This window comes from Falco cherrug, chromosome 1 (genome assembly GCF_023634085.1).
Source record: "Falco cherrug isolate bFalChe1 chromosome 1, bFalChe1.pri, whole genome shotgun sequence".
Taxonomy (NCBI): domain Eukaryota; kingdom Metazoa; phylum Chordata; class Aves; order Falconiformes; family Falconidae; genus Falco; species Falco cherrug.
The window spans coordinates 87,904,528-87,925,777 of NC_073697.1; the positions used below are offsets into that span (position 1 = coordinate 87,904,528).

The following is a 21,250-nucleotide window of genomic DNA, read 5'->3' on the forward strand; positions in this document are numbered from 1 at the left end:
CAAAAGGAATCTGCCTCTGATAAGCCAAGATCCCAGCATAAACAGCTACCAGCCCCTTCATTCTATATCAGGGTCCTGCAGAGATCACACTGCACAGAGAAATTTTTACCCAGACACCGTTTCCATGTATTCATTTTTCTGTACGCATTGCTTGGGGCAACCACATACCCACTTGCCCCCAGGATGGCACAAGACATACCAGCGGTGCCTGCGCTCTCCCGGCCAGCACAAAAGCACAAAGCAGACAGTAGAGAGAAAGATGGCAGCGTGTAGCATGGGAGTGCCTAGGCGGCTTCTGAAAACGGTAGCAGGAGGAAGAAATGGATAAAAACAGGAGGCACCCTGGGTGGGGAGGGCTAAGGAAGTACTGGCCCTGTCTAGCAGCTGAACTGCAGAAGGACTCTGCCACCTTGTTTTACCTGTCACACCTGCCTTACGCAGGAAAACAGTCCTCTTGCTCAATAGGAGGTTTCATGCTTTGAAACCGATTGCTTAATTTTTGGCAATTTGAGTTTGGCAACTAGCCTTTTCCTGTGGTTGCTGCTTCCTCTCTGAGCACACACAGTGTTTTTCAGAGCGAGAAGTGACGTTATGCTCCTCTCAGCCTGCCCCCCAGGCCCTGCAATTCCCCTCAGCAACTCCTCCCTTTGGAAGAGCTGGTGCCTGTGGTGCATTTGCAACCATGGCAGGGAGTGGCAGAACATGCTCCAAGTTCTCCTTTTCTTCCCAACAAAATCTTCATAGTCTTGCCTGGAGAGAGCTGAAGAACAGTGCTCTTAGGTGTGAAAGGATGAAACATCAGAACACACCATGAACAAAATGCAGCAGCACACTGTGATACTGCAGCAGTAGTGACTAGCTGGACAAAACTGATACAAAATCAAAAGCCCAGAGCATCCTACACAGCTTCACAGAGAGGATCCTTCCCAAAATGATCTTGTCCTACTGCCCCTATCCCACCACCAGCTTCTCAGCTCATCTGTGGTTTTACATACCCCACCGCCAACCACACTGCGCTGGAGAGGGCAGCTCTCAGTCACCCAGCAGGCACAGCCACGCTCAGCTCCGCACCAGCGCGGCACTGATGCTCCAGCCAGAGACGGGAGAGCAGCCAGACCTCAAGTCCATTCTTAACAGCTGAAAACGACAGCTTTCTCCAAAGCATATCCTTCTGTAATGAGTATATCTAGTGTAACACCCCAAGCATAGGAGTTCCCCTCACTTCTCCAAGCTGACTTTGCTTTGCTGTCACATACTGTCAAGCAGTCCCACTCAGCCCTGCTTTGCTGAACTCTTCCCAAGAGATACTTCTCCTCAAAGCCGCAGATACAGTGACATTGCCATCCTGGTCCATTACAGCCCTGTCACAGTCACCGTGAGGCCGCTCCTGGCGACTCTGCACCTTGCAGGGAACACACAGCCTGGACGCACAGCCCAGAGCAGCCAGGCTGTGCAACACTGGGACCTGGGAGGCCAGGGGTCCTGCCCCCTGCAGCCACGTAGCCCACCGGGCAAAGCCGTGCTCAGACAAAGACCTCCCACAGCAAAGGAAGAACCAGTGACCCTGCCACTGGGCTGCTGGTTAGCCCTGAGCCGGGGGGAGGCCCTGGGCAGCACAGCCGGGCTGGGCACAGATCCCCCCCACATTAGCAGCCCAGCTCCAGAGCTGACAAACCTCCCGCTGCAGGCAGCGCTGGGCACAAAGGCTCATTTGTTCCCTGCACACGAGCCCATTCCAGGCTGCCGCTTGAACACATCTTCTTTATTGTGCCCTCCTGACTCCGGCAACAGGCAGGGCTCAGGGCTCAATGGCCCCTTTCTGGGATGCTGCTGCAGCTTACACACAGGAGGCCAGGGATGGCAGGGGACTGCCAAGACCCTCAGCCCTGCCAGGCAGCGAGCACTGGCACTGCACGCCCTCCACCACCGACAGCAGCATTAGCCTCCCCCGGGGCTCCGCTGACCCAAACCCCTGCTCACAGACATGGCAGAGCTCCTCTGTCACCCAGCCGGTCAGTCACTTTGTCACTATGCTCCAGTGTCACAGGCACAGCGGTGGGGCGCTGAGCAGAGGTGACAAAAGGGACAGATTTTGTGCAAAATTCCTGCTTGTCCGTGCACAACAGACAGATTGTTCCATCACATACAAGCATGGAGACAATGCCGAGGCAGGAAGGAGGAAAATGGGACTGTAAACTCTGTTCCTCACCCTGACACAGTTATGATGGGATCTGTTCCCAGTTCCTGCTCCCAGTACAACAGGGAAAAGGGGCAGGAGAGCTGGGGGAAGTCTCTTGCTAGATCCCACGAATGGTTAAACTCTCCCTATTTAGCAGTGGTGGGAGGGGATTTATCTCCAAGCAAGCTTCTTGATACCACCTGGGATGAGGCCAAGCGAAAAGCAAATTCCTCCACTGAACTCGTAGCCCTCCTATACTGCCTACCCAGCTACAGAGCCACAGGGACATGAGAAAAGGCAGCTTTTATTTTCCCATCCATGGCCCTCCACAGCCCAGCATCTCCTCAAGCTAGAGCTCGAGCCAGAAGACAACTAGGCTTAAGGGGAAGCCGTTGGAATCCCCCCAGTGGCTTGCGAGACAGCACTTGGAAGCTGTCCTTACTGGAGCACACTGTTATTTACTGAAGTCCAGAGCTGTGCCTGGCAGACCAGCTCCAGCAGCCAGGGTAGAGCTGGGCTTGCTGGATGCTGACAAAGTCCAGGAACTCCAGACTCCAACTGTGCAAGAGAAAATTTTGACCATCTCAGAGCAGCAGACATCAAGGGAGGAGGAAGAAGGGTCCCTTGCCATGTCATGAAGGAGAATTCACTGGTGGTTTCTGCAAGCTGTGTCTGCCTGTGGTCTCCCAAACTCCCTGCCACTGCCTGGGACCTGGAGCTGACAGCCCAGCTGGCTCCCACCCCACACTCCACATCCTCAGTGCTCCCACCATCATCTCTGCTCCTAGAACACAGAAAGCAGAGCCTCCAGGATGGCTCTAATCCCCTTTTTCACTGATCCACAGGGCCCTCAGACACAAAGATCCCAGCAGGGACTCTTCCATCCCTGCACATACCTTCAGCACCTTCCTGCACCAACACACAATTGCAATGAGCACATTTTCCAGCCAGGCATGGCTCAGCACCCTGCAGGACAGTCCTGAACTTTTAATCAGGAAACTGCTCCGATACGTGCCATTTCCAGAAAGGCCTTCTGTCCAGCTGTGTTTTTTGGACTCTGTTCTGTCATCTTCTCCCTCCTGCTTCTCCCCTACTCTAGCATGTAAAAAGATGAGGACAGAAGGAAAAGGAACCCTACAACCCTCCCCACTTCCCACCCTACTTGCACAGCTGTACCACCCAGCAGCTGGGTGCTGCCCCTCAGTTGTGGGGTTGGGGAGCACCGTGCTACAGCCCAGCACCCAGATACACCCCTTTCCTCAAGCAGGTGCACAGGGCTGGTTCCTAACACTGGTACTGCTCCTCCACAGGGCCATTCCCTCTACCAGCACGTAAGGGGTCACATCACAACCCCTGTTCCCTCCCTGCCAAGGTCACAACCTTTGGAGAGAGCAGCACAACAGATCAGACATCACCAAGGAGCCTTACATCCTGGTAACAGGGGTGAGGTGCCTGGACCTCACAGGGCTGGAGCTGTGTCTTACCAATACCCACGCTCAGGTGGCTGGCAGACTGCAGGACGCCCCAGGGTGAGACCCTGCCCAGCACATGCCAAGAGCATGCAGCTAGGTGGGAAGCACAGGGCTCTCCCTGGAGCCTCAGCCCCTCTCCTGCATCGTTCAAAGAGCGGCAGAAGCTCTGGCCATGGCTCCAAATGCTGCTCCACCTCAGAGCTGGAGGCAGATGAGGTCACCTCCAGGCTGAAATCACTTCCGTTCTCAAGACTGTGACACAGATTAAAAAGAGCGGGATGGGTGGGGAGGGAAACCCAAATCAGCGGAGCTTGTTCCCTGTTAAGAGCTCAACACTTTATTAATCTCTGCCACCCAGTCGACTGCCATCCAAACCCTCCACCCTCCCTCCTTCCCCTGCAAGAACAAACCTGGCAGGAGCTGCTTTAAGTTAACAGCAGGGTACGGCACCAGCTGCATGGGGCTATGCCTGACCCCCAGCTCCCCAAATCCCCAAGCAGCAGTGGGGAGAAGTTGCTCCTTGGTGCTGTCAGACCAACTCAGCCACATCACTCCACCTTGTGCCCAGCTCCAACTGCTGGCCTTCACATGCCTGCACTGCAGCAGCCCAGCTCTTTCTCCCTGCACACAGTATTGAAAATGGTTTGTACTGGAAACTGATCCCATTTACACAGCACACGCAACTGATCTTATTCATGCACCAGCACCGCAACCCTGTGGCCTCTTCAGCGCAGCCCCATTCTCCACTGGTCAGGTGGCCACACTGGGCAAGGTGGCTGCAGGATTCTCCCACCTGGATCATGCAGAAGTTAACCCAATCCCTGAAAACCAGGCTGAGCAGGAGGATGGAAATTCAGGTCACCAGCACAGGGGAGTCCTAAGGAAGAGAGCCTTGCAATGGTCACACTTGGCCAAGAGAAACCAGACCGACAGTTTAGCGGCATAATTTTAAAAACACATTGACCACAGATGAATCAGTGTCTCATTCTTGGAAGCACTAAACTAACCGCAGTATCCCACAGTGCCTCAAGCAGGAATGGCCAAGACACATCACTGTCACACAGTTCTGTCCTATACAGTCATGGTTTTTTTCCCCTCACCCCAGATTTTGCACTACACAGGAAGGCCCTGAGGTTTTGCGGGTCTCTTCCAGAACTCCCTGTTGGAATCCATACACTATTTGGAGCCAATCCAGCTGTAGCCCATGCACATGCCTTGGCCTCACACGTGCCACAGCATTGACTGGCCAAAGCAACGCAAGGCATGATACCTTCTTAGCACCATGGGGTAACGGGACCTATTGCACATCCAGTTGACGGAGGAGCAAAGGACAGTGTGGAGCTATGAATCATACGCTGCACATTTCTAGGACTTCTTTCAAAGAGATGGAAGACTGGAACTCAGGACCATGTGCACTGCCAGTCCTGTGCTAGTTTCTCTGGATCACACCACACCCCTAGGGCTGAACAGTGGGAGAAGTACAGCGTGACTGCTTCTCCCAGAGAGGACCTTGCTCCTCAGCCTCTTTCCAGAGGTCACCCCTCGATACCAACAGCCAAAAACACAGTGAAAGCAAAAACTTTCTTCTTTGTGGGCTTCAACCCTTCTAGAAGCAGTGGGTACCAGAGAAAGGAACTTCTCTTAAATCCTGGCACCAGGCACAGACGTGGGCTGTACAGGTGGCTCCTCTTTAGCACAGCCTAGGAATAAACACACTGCGGGACAGACATTCCAGTAGAGGAAGCAGCAGGCTGTTCCCACCTGGCTGCATTCCCACCAGCTTCTTTCTGCCAGTTCTGGCTTCACACCTGTAATTTGGTTAAGATGCCAGCAGAAGTCATCAACATAGTGAGGACCCGGTGGGGAAGCAAATGTCCAACAGACAGGTTGCCTTGTCAGGGAAATGAGAAGCCACAGATCTCCTACAAGGCAGCGCCTGTTAGCTCCAACAAGCTGAGCAGGGCATGCTTCACAACCCACCGCATGAGAAACATCAACCACTGCTTGGAAGGAACAGGTCTGAAGTTGAACATTTGGGCTAAGGGGATTCCTGAGGCTCAAATGCCTATGGGAAGCTTCAGTTGTGGTGTGATTGCCTCACAGAGGAGCGGAGCCATTCCTTCAAAGTAGCTGCTGCGTATCCCCTAAAAATCACAGCCTCCAGACAGAAATGCCTCTAGACAGAGGTGTTATGTCCTGGGCTTCAGTTCTGCCACCTCTAAAACAGCAGTGAGAACTTCACTACCAATGCCTTGGCTGGGCCAGTGATGCCTGCCAAGCCTTCAAAGACCTTGGGCAGGAAGGCATTCAGGAAGGGCTGTGCTCTTCACCCTACACGCAGCCATCCTGGAGAGCTCTGAGCCATGTTCTCTGTCCCCAGAAAACCCCACCAACACTGTTTTAAGAGACTCCTGCTTGCTATTAGCTTCACGCTTTCCCAGTACTTAACTGCTCTTCGCATGCAGGAATGGACAGCCGTTTTGTCCATAAACAACAGTACATGAATAATCCTGCAAGTGAGAGCAGGCATGCACTAACACTCCCACAGTGTTTTCCTATATGTTGTTGTTCTGGTGTTTGGGGTTTTTTTTCCATTATTTTTAAATTGCTCAATATACAGGTAAAAGCCATTCAGACTGAAAGCAAAGGCTTCCCTCAGGGCAGCCTAATAGGAATCAGACTGTACTGTAGTTGAGGAACTCACAGATAAGATACAAGTAAACATACAAACCCACACCCTGTATTTCCCAGAACTATAGGCTGGAAAGATCCACTGAGGGACTGTTGAATATTCTGGACAGCAAGATCTGAGGATGTGGAAGAGATGCTGTGCAATCATTAGTATATTTAGAGCAACAGAAAGTAATCTAATTCAAGAAAAAAAACCTCTCTTCCCAGGCAAACCAGGCTTCCTCTATGCAAAGGAATTCCATAGACGTAAGGACACCAGGGCCCTGGCGGAGTCTGAGATGACGAAGGTTATATTTTCCTTTTCCAGTAATACTTAGATTTAACTATATAAACTGTTCCCCTGGGAGCAGATCCTGTTTCTTGTTTACACAAGAGCCTTAGAGTTGGATTTTAAAGGTGAAAGCACCCACTCCCGAACTGCAGGGAGCCCAGTCAATACAGATGTTCTTGCTATAGCAAACAGCTGCTTTGTTGCATTTATCTGAAATTCTTGGCCCTGCCACCCTTGCTGTCATCTGGCACAGCCAGAAAGAACAGGGCACAGGAGGAGTTCAGCCCAGCAAGAATGGCCTCAATTATTAACACTGCACAGGGTAAGAAGAGATGTGCAATAGCAAAGCCCGCATGAGTTTTTCATGCTGTGACCAGTCTAGGTGAAGCTGAGACAGGCACACGGGATGCAGAAGCATCCAGCCTCAGGGCAAAGCACTGTCTAGCTCTTCAGCCCCAGTTTTGTCACCCAGGGAGTGCACTGCCATCAGCTGCACACTCCCAGAGAGCACATCCCCATGTGCAGGATGCTGAACTGCAGCCCAAAGGCAATCCCAGCACCAAATCCCAACGAGAAGCATACAAGAAAACTAACAGGCGCACAGATCAGTCAGAAAGCAGCACTACAGCAACTACCTACTAGCTAGCTACTGCCAAGTACGCTCAGGAGGGGCTTAAGGAAGAGTTTGGAGGAGGATAAAGAGGACAATTTTCTAAAGAAACAAGGTGGGATGAGATGTAAAAACCCACTAATGAACAGACAGCATCTCTGCCAAACAATGTCCCTAAAAAAGAAGCAGCACTGTAGATGTTTCAGTTTAAATAAAGAAACCAAAATGTTAGATAGGTCTATCACTCCTGAGAATGGCCGTGATCCTTTCAAAGCCATTTTCACAGACCTATGGCTCTTACTGATTTTTTTGAGACAAAGACGAAAGGGCCATTCAGAGCAGCCTGGAACCCACCTCCTCCACTATCTTCCCATTTATTTTCCTTTGCGAGCCCCTTTCCTGGACCTAATCCATGGACCACGGCGCATGAAAGGCAACTGCAAGCCTGGCATCAGGTGTGTGAAGTCCTCTGCAGCAGCCTGTTCATGGGAGATGATGGCAGCTCTTGCTACACAGCAACCTGTACCAACCAGAGCGATAATGGGGGGAGAACAGGGGCAAGGCTGGTCATCAGAGCCAAGTTTATGAAAATACAGCCTAGCTCCTCTCAGTTTCAAAGGACTTGGGCACTTTCATCCGTGTTTAAAGAAAGCTGGCCCCTGGTTTGTATAATTGCAAACTGCCTTAAAAATTTGCCTTTAAAATAACTACAGTGTACAAAGGCCTTTGTGGAAAAGTTGATGTTTTGGCCTATTGCCTTTCATCTCCACACCACCCACCACCCCAGACCAGAGGAACATGTCGGCTCCTTGGTTAATCCAGAATATGCTGACGATCTCAGAGGCACTGCAAGCAGGATGGCTTAACTGGGGCAGGCACAGCCCGCAGTTCTGGGCTGGCACAACATGAAACTGCAGGGCTGTGGCCCAGGAGAGGGCTTTCACAGATGCCATCAGCATACAAACACTCCATAACCCTGCCATGGTGCCATGAGGCCCCACTGAGCTTAGCACTAGGAACAAGAACATCAGAGCTGCTGTTACAATCTTCCCCAAAAGGCATGGGTTTTACAACCCAACCCTGCCATTTTGGCAGATTTCACCAGTGATAATTCGGTACAAAATACTGCAGCCAGACCAGGCAACTCAATTTGACCAGGACAGACCTGGAATACTAGTATTGTCCTGGCAAAATCTCAGGGATGGTATTTTCCACCAGATTTCAGAGTGCCATTTTTCCTCTCCTCATCAAAAATCACGGCCTTAGGAACAAACCTTAGTATCCAACTGGATTGCTGGAGACAGAGACCAAAGACCTAAATCTTGAAGAGCCATTAAAGGACACATTCTAAACCATATTGCCCCACTCCTGCTAAAATCCTTTCCACCTTAAGATAACAATTTGTCCCCTGAAAAACTGAGTGAGAAAGCAATCACAAAAGGTTAGCGTCCCAAGCTGAATAATTAATGTCACTGCATCAAGGACACAGCCCAATCACACTGAACAAATCAGGTTCTCCATAACATCTGTTCTTTGCAGATAACGTTGCTGTGACACTGGTGTTGCTATTTTAGTTGTGATTTCCACTATAAAGTTTATCCAATCAGAGTCATCAATATAATCTCTACCTGCCCTGTAGCAAAACTGTTAACAGTGACTCATTAATACAGTCCTGATCTGAAGGAACAGATAATTCTAAACTCCTCACTTTTGTGGATTTTTTAGTGGTATTCCTGATCTCATTGATTTCTTTGTGGGCTCCATCTGAAAATAACAAGAATGGTAAAGTGCATGAGATACAAGATGAGAGATGTTAACGTAGCAGGCACTGGAAGAGCAGAGTTCATGAAAATGTCACCTTTGAAATGATTATAATGGATTTCTTGAAGTCAGAGCAATTAAACTGGACTAAAGAAGAAATCAGACGTGACAAAGTCATTTGACTGTAAGCACTGTGGTTGGTGGACACACGAGGTGCAGCAACACCCAACCTTGGAAAGAACTTGGAAGCAATGGAGTGGAAGAACCACATTTGCTAGACTGTGTTTTCCTACAGGGCAACCCGAAGGAGATGGCAACAGCCACCATAAGTAAGAGCAGAGCGAGGCAGGACGGGGGTGGAACTCTCAGCTCGGTCAAGGGGTCAGCAGAAAGCCAGCACGCCCATGCAATGTCAGCTCAAGCAACAGCTTCAGCACGCCAAGGGTGACATGTCACTCAAAGCCCTTTATTGAGAACAGGGTGCAAAATCAGATTAGATTCCCATGAACAGCTCCTGGGACTTGCAGCACAGCATGAAATCAAACCTTTATATTTTTTTAAGAATCCAAAAATAATAATCCCCAGAACCAATGTCACATGTAGAACAGGGAGGGATTTTCTTGGTCCCCCAGCCTGAACTCTACCTCGCCAGGCCAAACGGCCATCTCTTGGGATTTATTTTCTGGGATTTATTCTCTAGTCATGTTTTGCTGTGGGATCTCACCCCACTGCCCCTTGCAGGCCTGTCAGAAACACACCATCCCCTCACAGACATCCTAAATGTCTCACTGTACTGGCCGGACTAGGCAGATTCTGAGTTCCCAACCCCTCAAAAAATCTGCTTAACCCAGAGACGCAGCTCTGCCCCTGACGTGGCAGTCCCTGCAGCTCACAGCAGCCTCATGTGCCCTCAGACTACACAAAGTCAAGTTCAAGGGAGACCTTCTCTTCTCCAGCCTCAAGGGGGTAAGAAGGGAAAGGTAAATCTAATGTGAGCATTTCTAACCTCCAGTGCCAAGGGACAGGGCAAGGATGGAGGAGTCTGGTTTGATCTGCACAAAGGGAACGTGCTTCCTCACCTGCACACCCCTGGCACAGACTATGCCTGTTGTACATGAGCAAATCAACAGTGTCAGGCCAAATTCATGGCCCAGCTTTATGAATTTTTGATGGGACTCTTTTCTGATGTAACTTTGCCATAAGTGGGGAAATTAGTTTCTCTTTTCAGGCTCGTTTGTAAACCATCACTTTACAAATACGAAGCAAGACCTGCTTTCCTCCAATGTAGAAAACACACGCTGGCCTATTACTACAGGATGCCAGCCAAGAGGTGGGTGGATGCCCTAATTATTTTGGGTTTTTTTGAGAAACAAGAAAGAAAAATAGTGATTTGTCATGAAGTAAAAGCCCTAAACCCCTAAGGGACAAGCTCTAGGTGCCCAATACACACGGATTCCCTGATGCCAAGAATTAGCTCAGCCCTTGGGCATACGTAGGGTGTCTGAGAAAACAAGAACCGGGGTCTCATCCAGACGTTTTCTGGATGTCCGCTATCATTAGTTTCATGATAGATGGGATCCAAGTCCTTCAAAATGCCCACAGCTGCTCTGTGAGCTCTACCTTGCAGGGACACACTTCAGTACCAAACACACCCAAGTGCAAAAAGCAGCACAGGAACTGCACACATGAAGAAGCATCCACACACTTTGCCAAGAAACATAAGATGGTTCATTAAGCTTTCAGACTAACAAGCCCCATGATATCCCTTGTTAGCAACCCCATGCACACACTGTGCTGCTGCTACATGAAGGGCAGCTCCCATAACACCATCACTTGTTTACCAAGAGAACAATTCTGCTATTGACTGGCACCTGCCCATGACAGCGCAACCAACGGGAGGAGCAGGGAGATGTTCAGATGAGACTGACCATTCAAACGAGGCAGCAAAACGCCTGGCACTGGCCGGAACCTCCAAGCAGCTGCTGAGGACCAGCCCTACCACCTCAAACAGAAAGGCTTTCACTGACATTAATGAGAGCTGCTGAAAATAATGCCATCACACAGCTATGAGATGACATGCAGCCTTTCTGTTCAAGGACCAACAGGCTGAACAGAGCAGGCACTGAGGAAGAGGGACACTGGGCTCCAACCAGTCACTTCTGGTTTATTTAAATTGCTGTGAAGTCAAATGCGTGAACCTGGTGTGAGCTGAGTGTGGCAGGGCAGGGCAGATGAGGTTGATCCTAACAACAAGGGGACACACTCCAGCTGCACAGTGATGGTTAGCAGGATCCCCGAGAGATCAATGGATAGTACTGGGGTATACACAGAAAACTTACCTCTGACTTGCTTACCTCCGTGGGTCTGGTCTGAGCTTCTGAAATCTCAGCCTCAGGGCTGCCAGTGGACTAGAGCAGATCCAGAGCATTTGGCTGCTCAGTGGACCTGGAGTCCTTCCCAACCATGTGCCTGGATTAACTGCCCAGTGAAAGCAACAACTTCTGTTAAATAACTGTCATCTCTGATACCCACTTCCCTCACAAATACACGCTCTGCCAAGGGCTCCCTTCAAGGGGATGAGAGATCTTTAAAGTATGTAGATGAACATCAAAGCTATTAATCTTGGGAGTGAGACAAGAGCAGTTTCCCTTCTGTGTGCTCCAGCTAAGGGCTACAGAGCAGTGCTCCAGCTGTGTCGCAGAAAAACATCTACGCAGAGTCGGGACTGTAAATGCAGCCACTGGAACACGACAGATCATCTCAGACAGCATCTCTCTTGCTGTCCTGATGACACACTCTTGCTCATCTCGGCACTGCGCAATCACAGCGGCAAGACTTTGCTGTAGGCCAGCTGCATCACTTGAAGTTTAACCTCTGGTGCCTCAGTTCAGCCCACTGCCTACAAAACCAGGCAAATACCAGCTCCTGAAGGCCGTGATGCTTCTTCCATTACTGTCAGATTCCAGCTGGCACCAGCTCCTCTGAGCAGCAGGAACCACTGAGAATCTACAGGATCTTAAAAGCCATAAACCTCCCTGACATTTTTTATGGCAGGCCTTGGGCAGACGGAAATGACTATGAGTCCAGATGGGACTATGTGTCCAGATGGGCACTTCCAATACCACTTATCCGTGTTTCCAGGACTTCACATCACTTAATATCCAATGCAGAGACTCAGGAGAGCTTTAAACTAAAAGGAAAGCACAGCCAAGGGGACCATCTATGTAGGGCAGGCAGATAGCAGATGCCTTTGTGACTCATATTTCACCTGAATATATAATTAATGTAGTATGTAATTTATTTGAAAATAAAAGTGGATATAAGACTGCAGGATCTAAAGAGACTTCATGTATATAGGTATCATGGCAAGAATGAGCTCAGTGCGGCAAACAGGATTAGAACAGTTCCCACACCGAGGAAATAGCCAGGAGACATTACAAAAGGCTGAAAGCAAAGTGTCTGGCCTGGGAAGCAATCTTAAAAATAATTGCAATACAAACTAAAGCAGTAAAAGGCCTAGCCTGCCTTCTCATGTGTGTTCACACAGCTCCAAGCACCAGGGGTCTGCAAGGAAAAATGAAACATAGTCACAGGAGCACAGACCACATCTGCACTGCCACAGGCTCTGCCTCACAGCAAGCAGAGAGGAGATGTTAAAAGCCCTTGGAGCCTCTTTTCCCACAAGCTGAACTGATCCTTTTGCCCCCCCTCCCTCACCTTTGCACTGAGAATGTCCAGAGGTCAGTGGGACGGGCTTGCTCCCCACGACCAGTCCGAGGAGCTAGCACTCAGGATCCTGTGGTTTATTTGCTCAGCTTGCGCTCCTAGCTCCCGGTTCCCTTGCCAGGAGTCATCCTGGGGGAAGAGCACCAGCTGCCCCGGGAGGGGTCAGGCAGAGACAGGCCATCCCAGCTCCATGCACACACCCTGGACACACTTGATAACAAGCTTCAAAACAAACAGGGCACTCCCAAAGTTCCCAGGAAGAGCAAAGAGCTGAGCTGAACAAAGCTGGCAAATGAAGGACCTCAGCTCTCCTGCTCCTTGGCTCCCAGCTGTGGTGCAGCACAGCCACCGCAGTGGCACACAGGGCTGGCTCAGCCCCCGCGCTGCTTCTCTCTCCCCATCAGCTAACTCCGGGGTGAGCGCTCTGGTCCTGGCACCTGCTCCTACCGATGCCAGCTAGTGCCACCGGGAGAAAAACAGCCCAATTTTAGTAAGTGTGTGTGAAAAACTAGAGTTCACTTCTATTAAAGGCTTCCCATCTCTGACTGACTTACAGCTACACTAGCTCACACCTCACGGAGTCCCGCAGCTAGCACGGACCACAGGCCAAGCTCCTCCAGCACGCTGCACATCAGTGTCAGCCCTGAGCCGCCCTCAGCCCTCGCTGCGGTGGCCCGGCACCAGGCTGGGGCAATCTGAAGGCTACGCAGCTGGATCCAGAGAGGTTTCTGCCATCTCGAGCACCCCTGCACTGTGCTGCCTGCACAACATCGCTACATTTCTTTTCTAGAGCCAAACTTCAGCCTCAGCTTCCCTTTTTTTCTTTTTTTTCCTTTTGACTTCAGGACTGGACAGTTGTACTAAAGCCAGAAATTAAACAATTCTCCTCCCCCTCTTGGCATTACACCCTTTGCAGATGCTTGTGCACGGTTTCACTTCCTCTTCAGCTCTTGGCCAACCCTTAGCCAAGCTTTGCTCATTAGCAAGCCAGTCCCTGCAGCCTTCCAGCATGCTCTTCCCCCGCCACTGGCAGCACCTGGCTGCTGTGATGCTACTGGGGGGACCGCTACCAGCCACATGGGGAGAGGCTGGGAGTGACAGACAGAGAAGGCACAGCAAGCTAGAGCTGAATGTTAGCAGGCCATAACAGATTTCAATTAATGCACTGGAAATACACAAGAGAAGGAATTAAGAAGATTAACCCATTCAGCCCTCAAAACAGAAATGTCTCGTTGAGTCAGGAACAACAGATCTCTGCTTTCTGCAGCCCAGCCCCTATGGGTAGCAGCGCACATGCAAATCCTTCCTCTCAGCACACGGGGGGCCACCCTCCACTATTCATTTCAAACAATGTTTCAGGGATACCAAGTGGTAGATGAACAGCAGCATACATACTGAGGAGAAGCACATGTTCTGGGATCTGATCTCAGCTTTTCTGATGCACCACACACAAATCCAGCTCCTGAACACCCCTGTGGGAACAAGATGACTGCAAGACTCTTCACAGCTCCAGGGACAATTCTCTGGGAGAAAAGGAATGTGTAACATCAGACGAACATTTTTTCCTGCGCTTCGAGGCTAACCACACTGTAGACATACACGCGCACGCACACACAGACAAAACCCAGCCTACATGGGAATTACTCCAGTATGCTATGAAAAAACTTGCATATGCTTCACAAAAATCTGAAGTCACACAATATATTAGAGATGCCATATGCTTCTTTCACGAGTATTAGAGGATTATTCTGTGTGGTTTCACTGTCTCAGGGAAATCTCTGCCTTGGGCAAGAAGGGCGACAAAGGCTTAGTGTTGGTCAGGCAAGAAAGCTCTGCAGGTAAACAAAGAAGGCGCCCTCCAGCTCATGCTTTACTATCTAGGAAAAAAGTTACACAGAATCTACTTGAACAGGAAGAGAAACATCAGGAAAGGAACCCTCTTGGCTTAGCCAAGAGGTATCTCAGCAAGAGGTGCCTAAAGTATTGAAGATGGAGCAGAGCCCTCCAGGCTTGATGGTTTCAGCACACAGGAGCAGTAGCTGCATCATGGTTGTAAAGAGTCACTGCTGTGGGAAGTGGGGGGTCCCAAAACTGCTAGGGAAACCCTTTGGACTGAACATTTAAAACTAATTTGGCAAAGCTCTGAAAATACACAGCAGGGACCCAACCTGGCCTGGCACAGTAGAGCAACCAGCTGGCTCAAAGTAGAATCTCTCCTGGATTTCCCAGATGTCCACTTTATTGGGTATTTAATGAACAACAATTTAGACTGAAACTGCGGGTGGGGCACTATGGGCTCTAGAAGGCACTGAACTCCAGATGTTTCTCTTTCTAGACTTGCCTTTCCTCAGCTTTTGCAGGGAACTGTCATAACTCCCTTATATTTATTACTAGAACAATCAGATGAAGCCAGCAGCATGTTAAGTGGCTGTAAGAGACTCCTTGACTTTGGAAACTAAAAGCATCCAGGGACGGGATTTCTCCTTTGTTCAGATGGCAGCAACTTTTTCACCTCTGCAATTGCAAGTTGCCTTTTGTAATGCCCCAGCAAGCTGCAACCCAGCAGCTGAGCAAGTGTCACAAACATCTCTCGGGGTTAAATGACAGTTGCTCCTACTTCGTTAGCATCAGCAAGGATCAGGCCACAACATCAGCTGCACTACACATTTGGCTAACAACCCTGTGCAACTCACACCAAGAGCAGCAGAATTTTGGACTCCCGCACAAGTAGCCGAGCAGTTCGTGGAAATTCAAGGAACAAAAAACCCTGTGCAGGAAAGGCTTACTTCTCCTTTTCATAAACTGCAGATTGCTACTTGCACTGAGAGGGCCGAACTCTCCCCTGCCCTGCACTAACAACCATTTTATCCATTTGGAGCATAAATAATTGAAGAGAGACATAAGCAGCAGCAGGAGGCTGCAGATTCTGTGCCCAGCTCTCCAGCAGTTCTGTTTCACCACGTAGTCCATGTGCTGACCTCTTTTTACAGCCCTTTTCCAAGAAGCCAAGCAGACAAAGAAGGGGGGAAAAAAAAGTCAAAGTGCCCAGGATGGACTTCCCTGCCCAGCCCACCATTCTGACACACGGGGCCCTCCTGCAGTAGGACTGTTTAGACAGATGCACAGCAGAAGGGCCGACAGGGCTGAACCTCTTGACCTGCTGCAGTCCCACCCATCCCCTGATACACTGTTCTGAGCACGGAGCTTTTGCCCAGTTTGGAGGGCAAGGGACCAACGTTGTCTTTTGAAATGGGCCAAAAATAATTGATGAGCCACACAAGGTTTTTTACAGAGAAGTAAAAGCGTCCACTCCTATGCTGCGTCTGGCCAAGATACACTGGGACAGCAGAAAAACAAGCAGAGATGTGCTGCTTTAAGAGTGTTTCCAGTATTTACCTCCAGATTCTGTGACTAATTTGCTACTCCCTTTCTGGCAGGCGCATCTTGGTAGCCAGGATGCAAGACCAGAGTCAGAAAACAAGGAGGTTGGAAGAGACATTAACATGGGGAGTCAAAGAGAAACAGTCTCACCCACGGCGATCTATGACACAGTGAGAGACTATCCAGCTGTAGCGAAATAAGCCACTGGCCAGCTGCAAACATCATTTTGCTTCCTCTGAGCAAAAAGACCCTCACCACAACCACCCTGTCTGAATTGATCCAGAGCATGACTGACAGCACAGGAACACAGATCCACATTGCCACTCCCAATGACTCAAAGAATCACAATTATAAAAACATTGGTTTAGCTCTGAGAAAATTAAAAAAAAAGTCAGTGGTACTCTGTTCCCCTTCCTGTTTCCATGCTTTTCTGCACAAGCAAAAAGAACTCTCCTTTATTCACAAGATTACAAGAACTGTTACTGTAAGGAAGATGCTTCCGTGAAAGATGGCAATGCCACAACCATGTAACGCAGGGACAAATCCTCCAAGCTGCTCCAGCGCAGACTTGAGGGGATTCTGTAAAGACGAAGATCTGCTTCTCGTCTTCATTGTACAATCGCTGTACAGGGGAGCCTACCACTCACCTGACACTTTTCATATAACTCAGCTAATCAATTTTCACCACGTAGGTACAGAAACTGAGGGTCACATTAAGGTCATCCTCAACCAGCTCAAGACACAGGAATCACCCCTCCTCCCTCCTCCTAATCTGCTCTTTGCCAGCAGCAGCTGCCTGCACTGGAGTTGTTCTCAGTGTGTCAAGGGCAGTATCTACAGGTATCTTGGGTACCTCTGCATTATGCACTGCATAGCTTTTTCAGGAGGTACGCTTTCCTATAAGCCCATCTGGGCTTATCGCTCCATAAGCACAGCACAGAAAAAGGGAAGGTGGTTCAGCACACATTAACATGGAACTGGGGGATTTCCATCAGCCAACATCTTCTGGTAGGCAAGGCTGTGCTTGAAGGTTGACCTTAAAATGATGCTCTGTGCTGGCATGGTTGCTGTTTTAGATGGAAGTCATCTCTGCTGTTGCAATATCTACTGTTCCAGAAATGATGGAAATGTCTGCTTCTTTCTTTTTTTTCTAAGAAAAAAGCAAAGGAGTTTTAATACAGATTTTTAAGACATAAAACCCAGATCCTCAAATGTTGAAACATGAAGGCAATGAATTCAGGAGTTCTCAATGCCTTGCAATGAAACTATTCCTCCAATCAAACCACCTTTTGCACAGCATCATCTCTACACACAGCATCCCCCAATATATATTTTTACTAACAAGCAGGCCACTTCAAGAATATGCTGAAGTAGAAAAAAGGACCAATCTGAATGCAAAAGGCACAGCCCTGTAATTTCAAACCCACTGAAAGAACTGGATCCACCAGATAGTCTCTGCTCCCACACCCAAACAACTTTGCAAGTTGATGGGGTGGAGAGAGATCAACTTGGGAAGGAGAGGTTCCCATCCTCTTGATTTAAAAAGAAACAATGACTTCAAAGAACATTAGAGACACGGGCCTGAATGAGCAGAAGCCAGCTTCAGAGACACAGCAGGGTAACACCCCAAACAAACACAAGCCAACAACACGAACTAGGAGGCATGTTCTGCAGGAGTGTGCCAGGAGACTCCAGTTTAACTGGGTATTTGGGAGGTTTCACCTGTACTCCTCCCAACAGCAACACCTCAGGCTTTGGCAGAGCGTCCATCTGCTGCACTTGCCCTGTTTGATTCTCAAGTCAGTACTCTTTCGACAAATTGCTAGGTTTCCCTTACATGGGGCCTACCCTTGTGCACATGGGACATCAGTCACGGCTTCATTTGCCTACCCAACTTCACCACGAGAATCCCTCTTAGCGCTCCCTCAGCATATAAACTGCTGGGTGAGAAACCATTCCTCTCCGAGAGGTGCTGAAGCAAGTATAATGAGACTGAGGAGCTTAGTCTCACCAGGCAACCTGCTGTAGAGCTTCAGAACAGAAACTAGTTCCCTCCAGTCCAGGGTCTTGGAAACCCATCCCCTTGGAAAGCTGGATGTTCTGCACAGAGACACCAATATCAAACCTCTGCTGACTTCAATGGCACATGGTTTCAGTGCCAAACACACCAGTTAAGAGGTTGTTCCTTGGAAACCTGAGAGGTGGAGAATCTACCGTTATTTTTTCTTCATAAATGGTAGCAATTAGGAGTCCAGCCTGCCAAGCAGAGTCCCCTGGACCCAGACAACGCATCAGTCCTGACTACGCTATGGGGGATGATGCAGACACATCCTTTGACACCATGCTGTCCCATTTTTCGGACACAGTAAGTCATCAGTATTATTAAGATTTTACTGAAGGCTACCCTACTTACATGCAATCTATTGTGCTGCCCTCTCAGAAGCCCACTTTGTTTCCCAACTATTTATAAAGAAGAGTTTTTACAGTAAGCTTTGAAAAATTGGTTCAGGCAAGAATCACAACTTTAGTAAACCTTTTAAATTGTTACCTGCTGCCAGATCTGAGCAGACTGGAGCAAGGTGGCACAGGAAGAAGATTCCTGCTGCTCTCAAAGGATGCTAAATAAAAACCATTTGTCTTTTTGTACGTTCATTTTAATTTTAACAGATTGCTTTGTATTCACAGCTTGGTTTTTATTCACCATCCACAAGTTACATGGCTGGCACAAATTCATAATGAACTGTGCTCTGTCATGCAAGACTCACTCTACACTCAGCGTAAGAGACACTGCTACACGCGCACACACCTACGCATCTGAGGAAAGACCTTTGCTGCAGCAAAAGACTACACTCTCCTGCAGATACGAACTCTTTGGGGTGCAGATTCCAGCCCACTTTTGTCTATATGGTGTGACAAGGCCTTCAGGAATTATGATAATATCTACAACAGGCTACTCTGATCTCTACCTCGCTTCTTCCCCTGGGGAACGAGCAGAAAGGAGCTTTATACATAACCTGCTTCCCTCTTCATATAAAACCAAATGAACCAAAGAACAGCACATTTCTGGGTGGACACAAAGCTCCTCTCCAGTTCACAGCTTACACCAAATTTTCTACAATTTCAGAACACATTGTGGATTGTTTTCCTCCAGAAATAAAACAAGAATTAACAATAATACTCACAAATAACTACAAAATACTAGCAAAGCTCTACGTAGCTTGAGAAAAATGCACCTGATGACCCCATTATCACCCCTGGATTTATTTTGTTCCTCTCATCACTGTAACCAGAAGCTCACACAAAGGCACAGGTGCGTTTTCACAGTGCTCAACTCTGCATTATACACAGAAACACCGTCTCCTGCAGCGGCCAGGTGAATGTCCAAGCTGCTACAATGCCAGTTTGCCTCTCAGCGGCCCAGAAAGGTTGCGTAGTACCACCGTCTGGAGAGGTAAGGTGTTTGCTGTACATGGAATTAGAGCCTCAGAGAAAGACTGGACCCAAAGGCAAAAAAGTGCCAGCCAGGCTGGGAGTGGGTGGACTCTTCCCGCTGCAGGGACCCATGGCACTGCTCTGCTGTGTTAACCACCGCCTCCATCCCCACCTTTGTGAGACAAAAAAGCTATTCCATTTACGGCAGACATTGCCTGCATCAGGGTGATGGGTGCTAAGGAACACATGGGACTCTGCTAACCCCCTACCCAGACATCCAAGCCCAGCAGAGAAGGATCCTTCTTCCTGCCAAACACCCTCAATCCCTCCAAATACCAAGGAACGAACAAAAAACCCTGTCGATGTCATCCGATTGCATCACATGCCCCCCCCCCCCCCCCCCCGCCCCTCTCTCCAGGACTCAAAGGCACGTCTCCAAACAGCTATTTGCCTTGCAAAGCAAACCAGATGTTCCCCAACGCCCCAAGCCCGGCCGGCTGCAAGCTGCTGCTGCGCTGCACCAGCAGGAGCGGCAGGAGCGGGCCCGTGCCTGCGCATCGCTGCTGCGGCGGGGCGACAGGCGCGCTCCGCAGCCGAACGCCTTCGCCTGCCGTTCTCCATCCTAGCCCAGCGGGCACAGCCAGCGGGCACAGCCAGCGGGCCCCGGGCCCGGCGGAGCCAGGCAAGCCGCCCGTCTCCCGGGTGAATCCGCCCCCCCGCCGCCGTGGCCAGGTAGCAGCGCACGGCCCCGCCGCCGCAGCAGCGCGGGGCGGCTCCCGGCGGCAGGGCCGGGGCTGCAGCCAGCCTAGCCGAGCCGCCCACCTACCTGCTTCTCCTCTGCGGCGCACATCGACGGGGGCGGGATGCCCGGGGCGGGAGCCGGCGGCGGGGAGAGAAAAGAGAGAGTGAGGCGGGAGGGCTGCGGCGGGCCGCGGGGCGGAGCGGCCGCGCGTCCCCGCCGCCTCACCTGGGTTGACCAGCTTGCTCTTGTACCGCATGCCGGTGCTCATGGTGCCGGCCGCCCTGCCTGCCCGGGAGCCGAGCGCCGGTGTGCCGGAGGGTGCGCGGCCCGGGGGGCTGGGGCTGTGTGTGTGCGCGGCCGGGGCCGCCCCAGCGCCGCCCGCACCGGCCAATGCCGGGAGCGCGCCCCGCCCCGCCGCCGGGCCCGCCCCGCCGGCCACGGCCCCCCGCCGCCGCCGAAACCCTCTGCGAGGAGCAACACCCAGGAGAAGGCACAGACCATTAATAAAAAAGAAACACAAAAAAAACCAACCAATACCAAAACCCACCACACGCACAAATGGAATAAATAGGAAACGTGCTTCCAGATTTAGCGCCTCAAAATCCAGTGGGAAGTCCTGAATCAATACTGCAGGCATACTGGGTGAAGTTAGGGATATGTGCTTTGTTTCCATTAGAGCATTTTAAAGAGGTGATACGGAAAGTTATTTTAGGTAAAAGCTGTCAGAACGACTTTCTAAGACAAGACAGGAGAGCTCCCAAATTAATTTTAAAAGCTCTGAAAGCAGCAGTAGCACACGGTCTGAGAACAGCTCACAGAAACCTCAACCCAACAGTAAAGGAGGAAGGAGAGGGGGACGCGAAGGCTCAGGACACACAGACCCTTCCCCTGACCCCACGGCTGCAGGGAGGGCTCACACCTTCCATATCACACAGGCATGTGTCAGACTTGAAATGCTTCCGACCACAGGGCAGGGTAAGCTTGG

General features: G+C 50.2%; 1 protein-coding gene across 3 annotated transcripts in view; it reads right to left on the bottom strand.

The window, feature by feature from the left end:
* Positions 1–21,250, bottom strand: part of SEPTIN5 (septin 5) — a 49,508-nt gene that overhangs the window by 26,966 nt on the left and 1,292 nt on the right. Inside the window, exon 1 of one of the 3 annotated variants that reach the window (XM_055704082.1) lies at positions 20,350–20,410. The exons of 1 other annotated variant lie outside the window; for it this stretch is intronic. In XM_055704082.1, the coding sequence (XP_055560057.1) occupies positions 20,350–20,373 (24 nt within the window). In that variant the 5' untranslated portion in view covers positions 20,374–20,410. Of the gene's footprint in view, positions 1–419; positions 445–20,349; positions 20,411–21,250 lie in introns of those variants that run through there. One more of the 3 variants, XM_055704094.1, reaches the window with a different exon arrangement.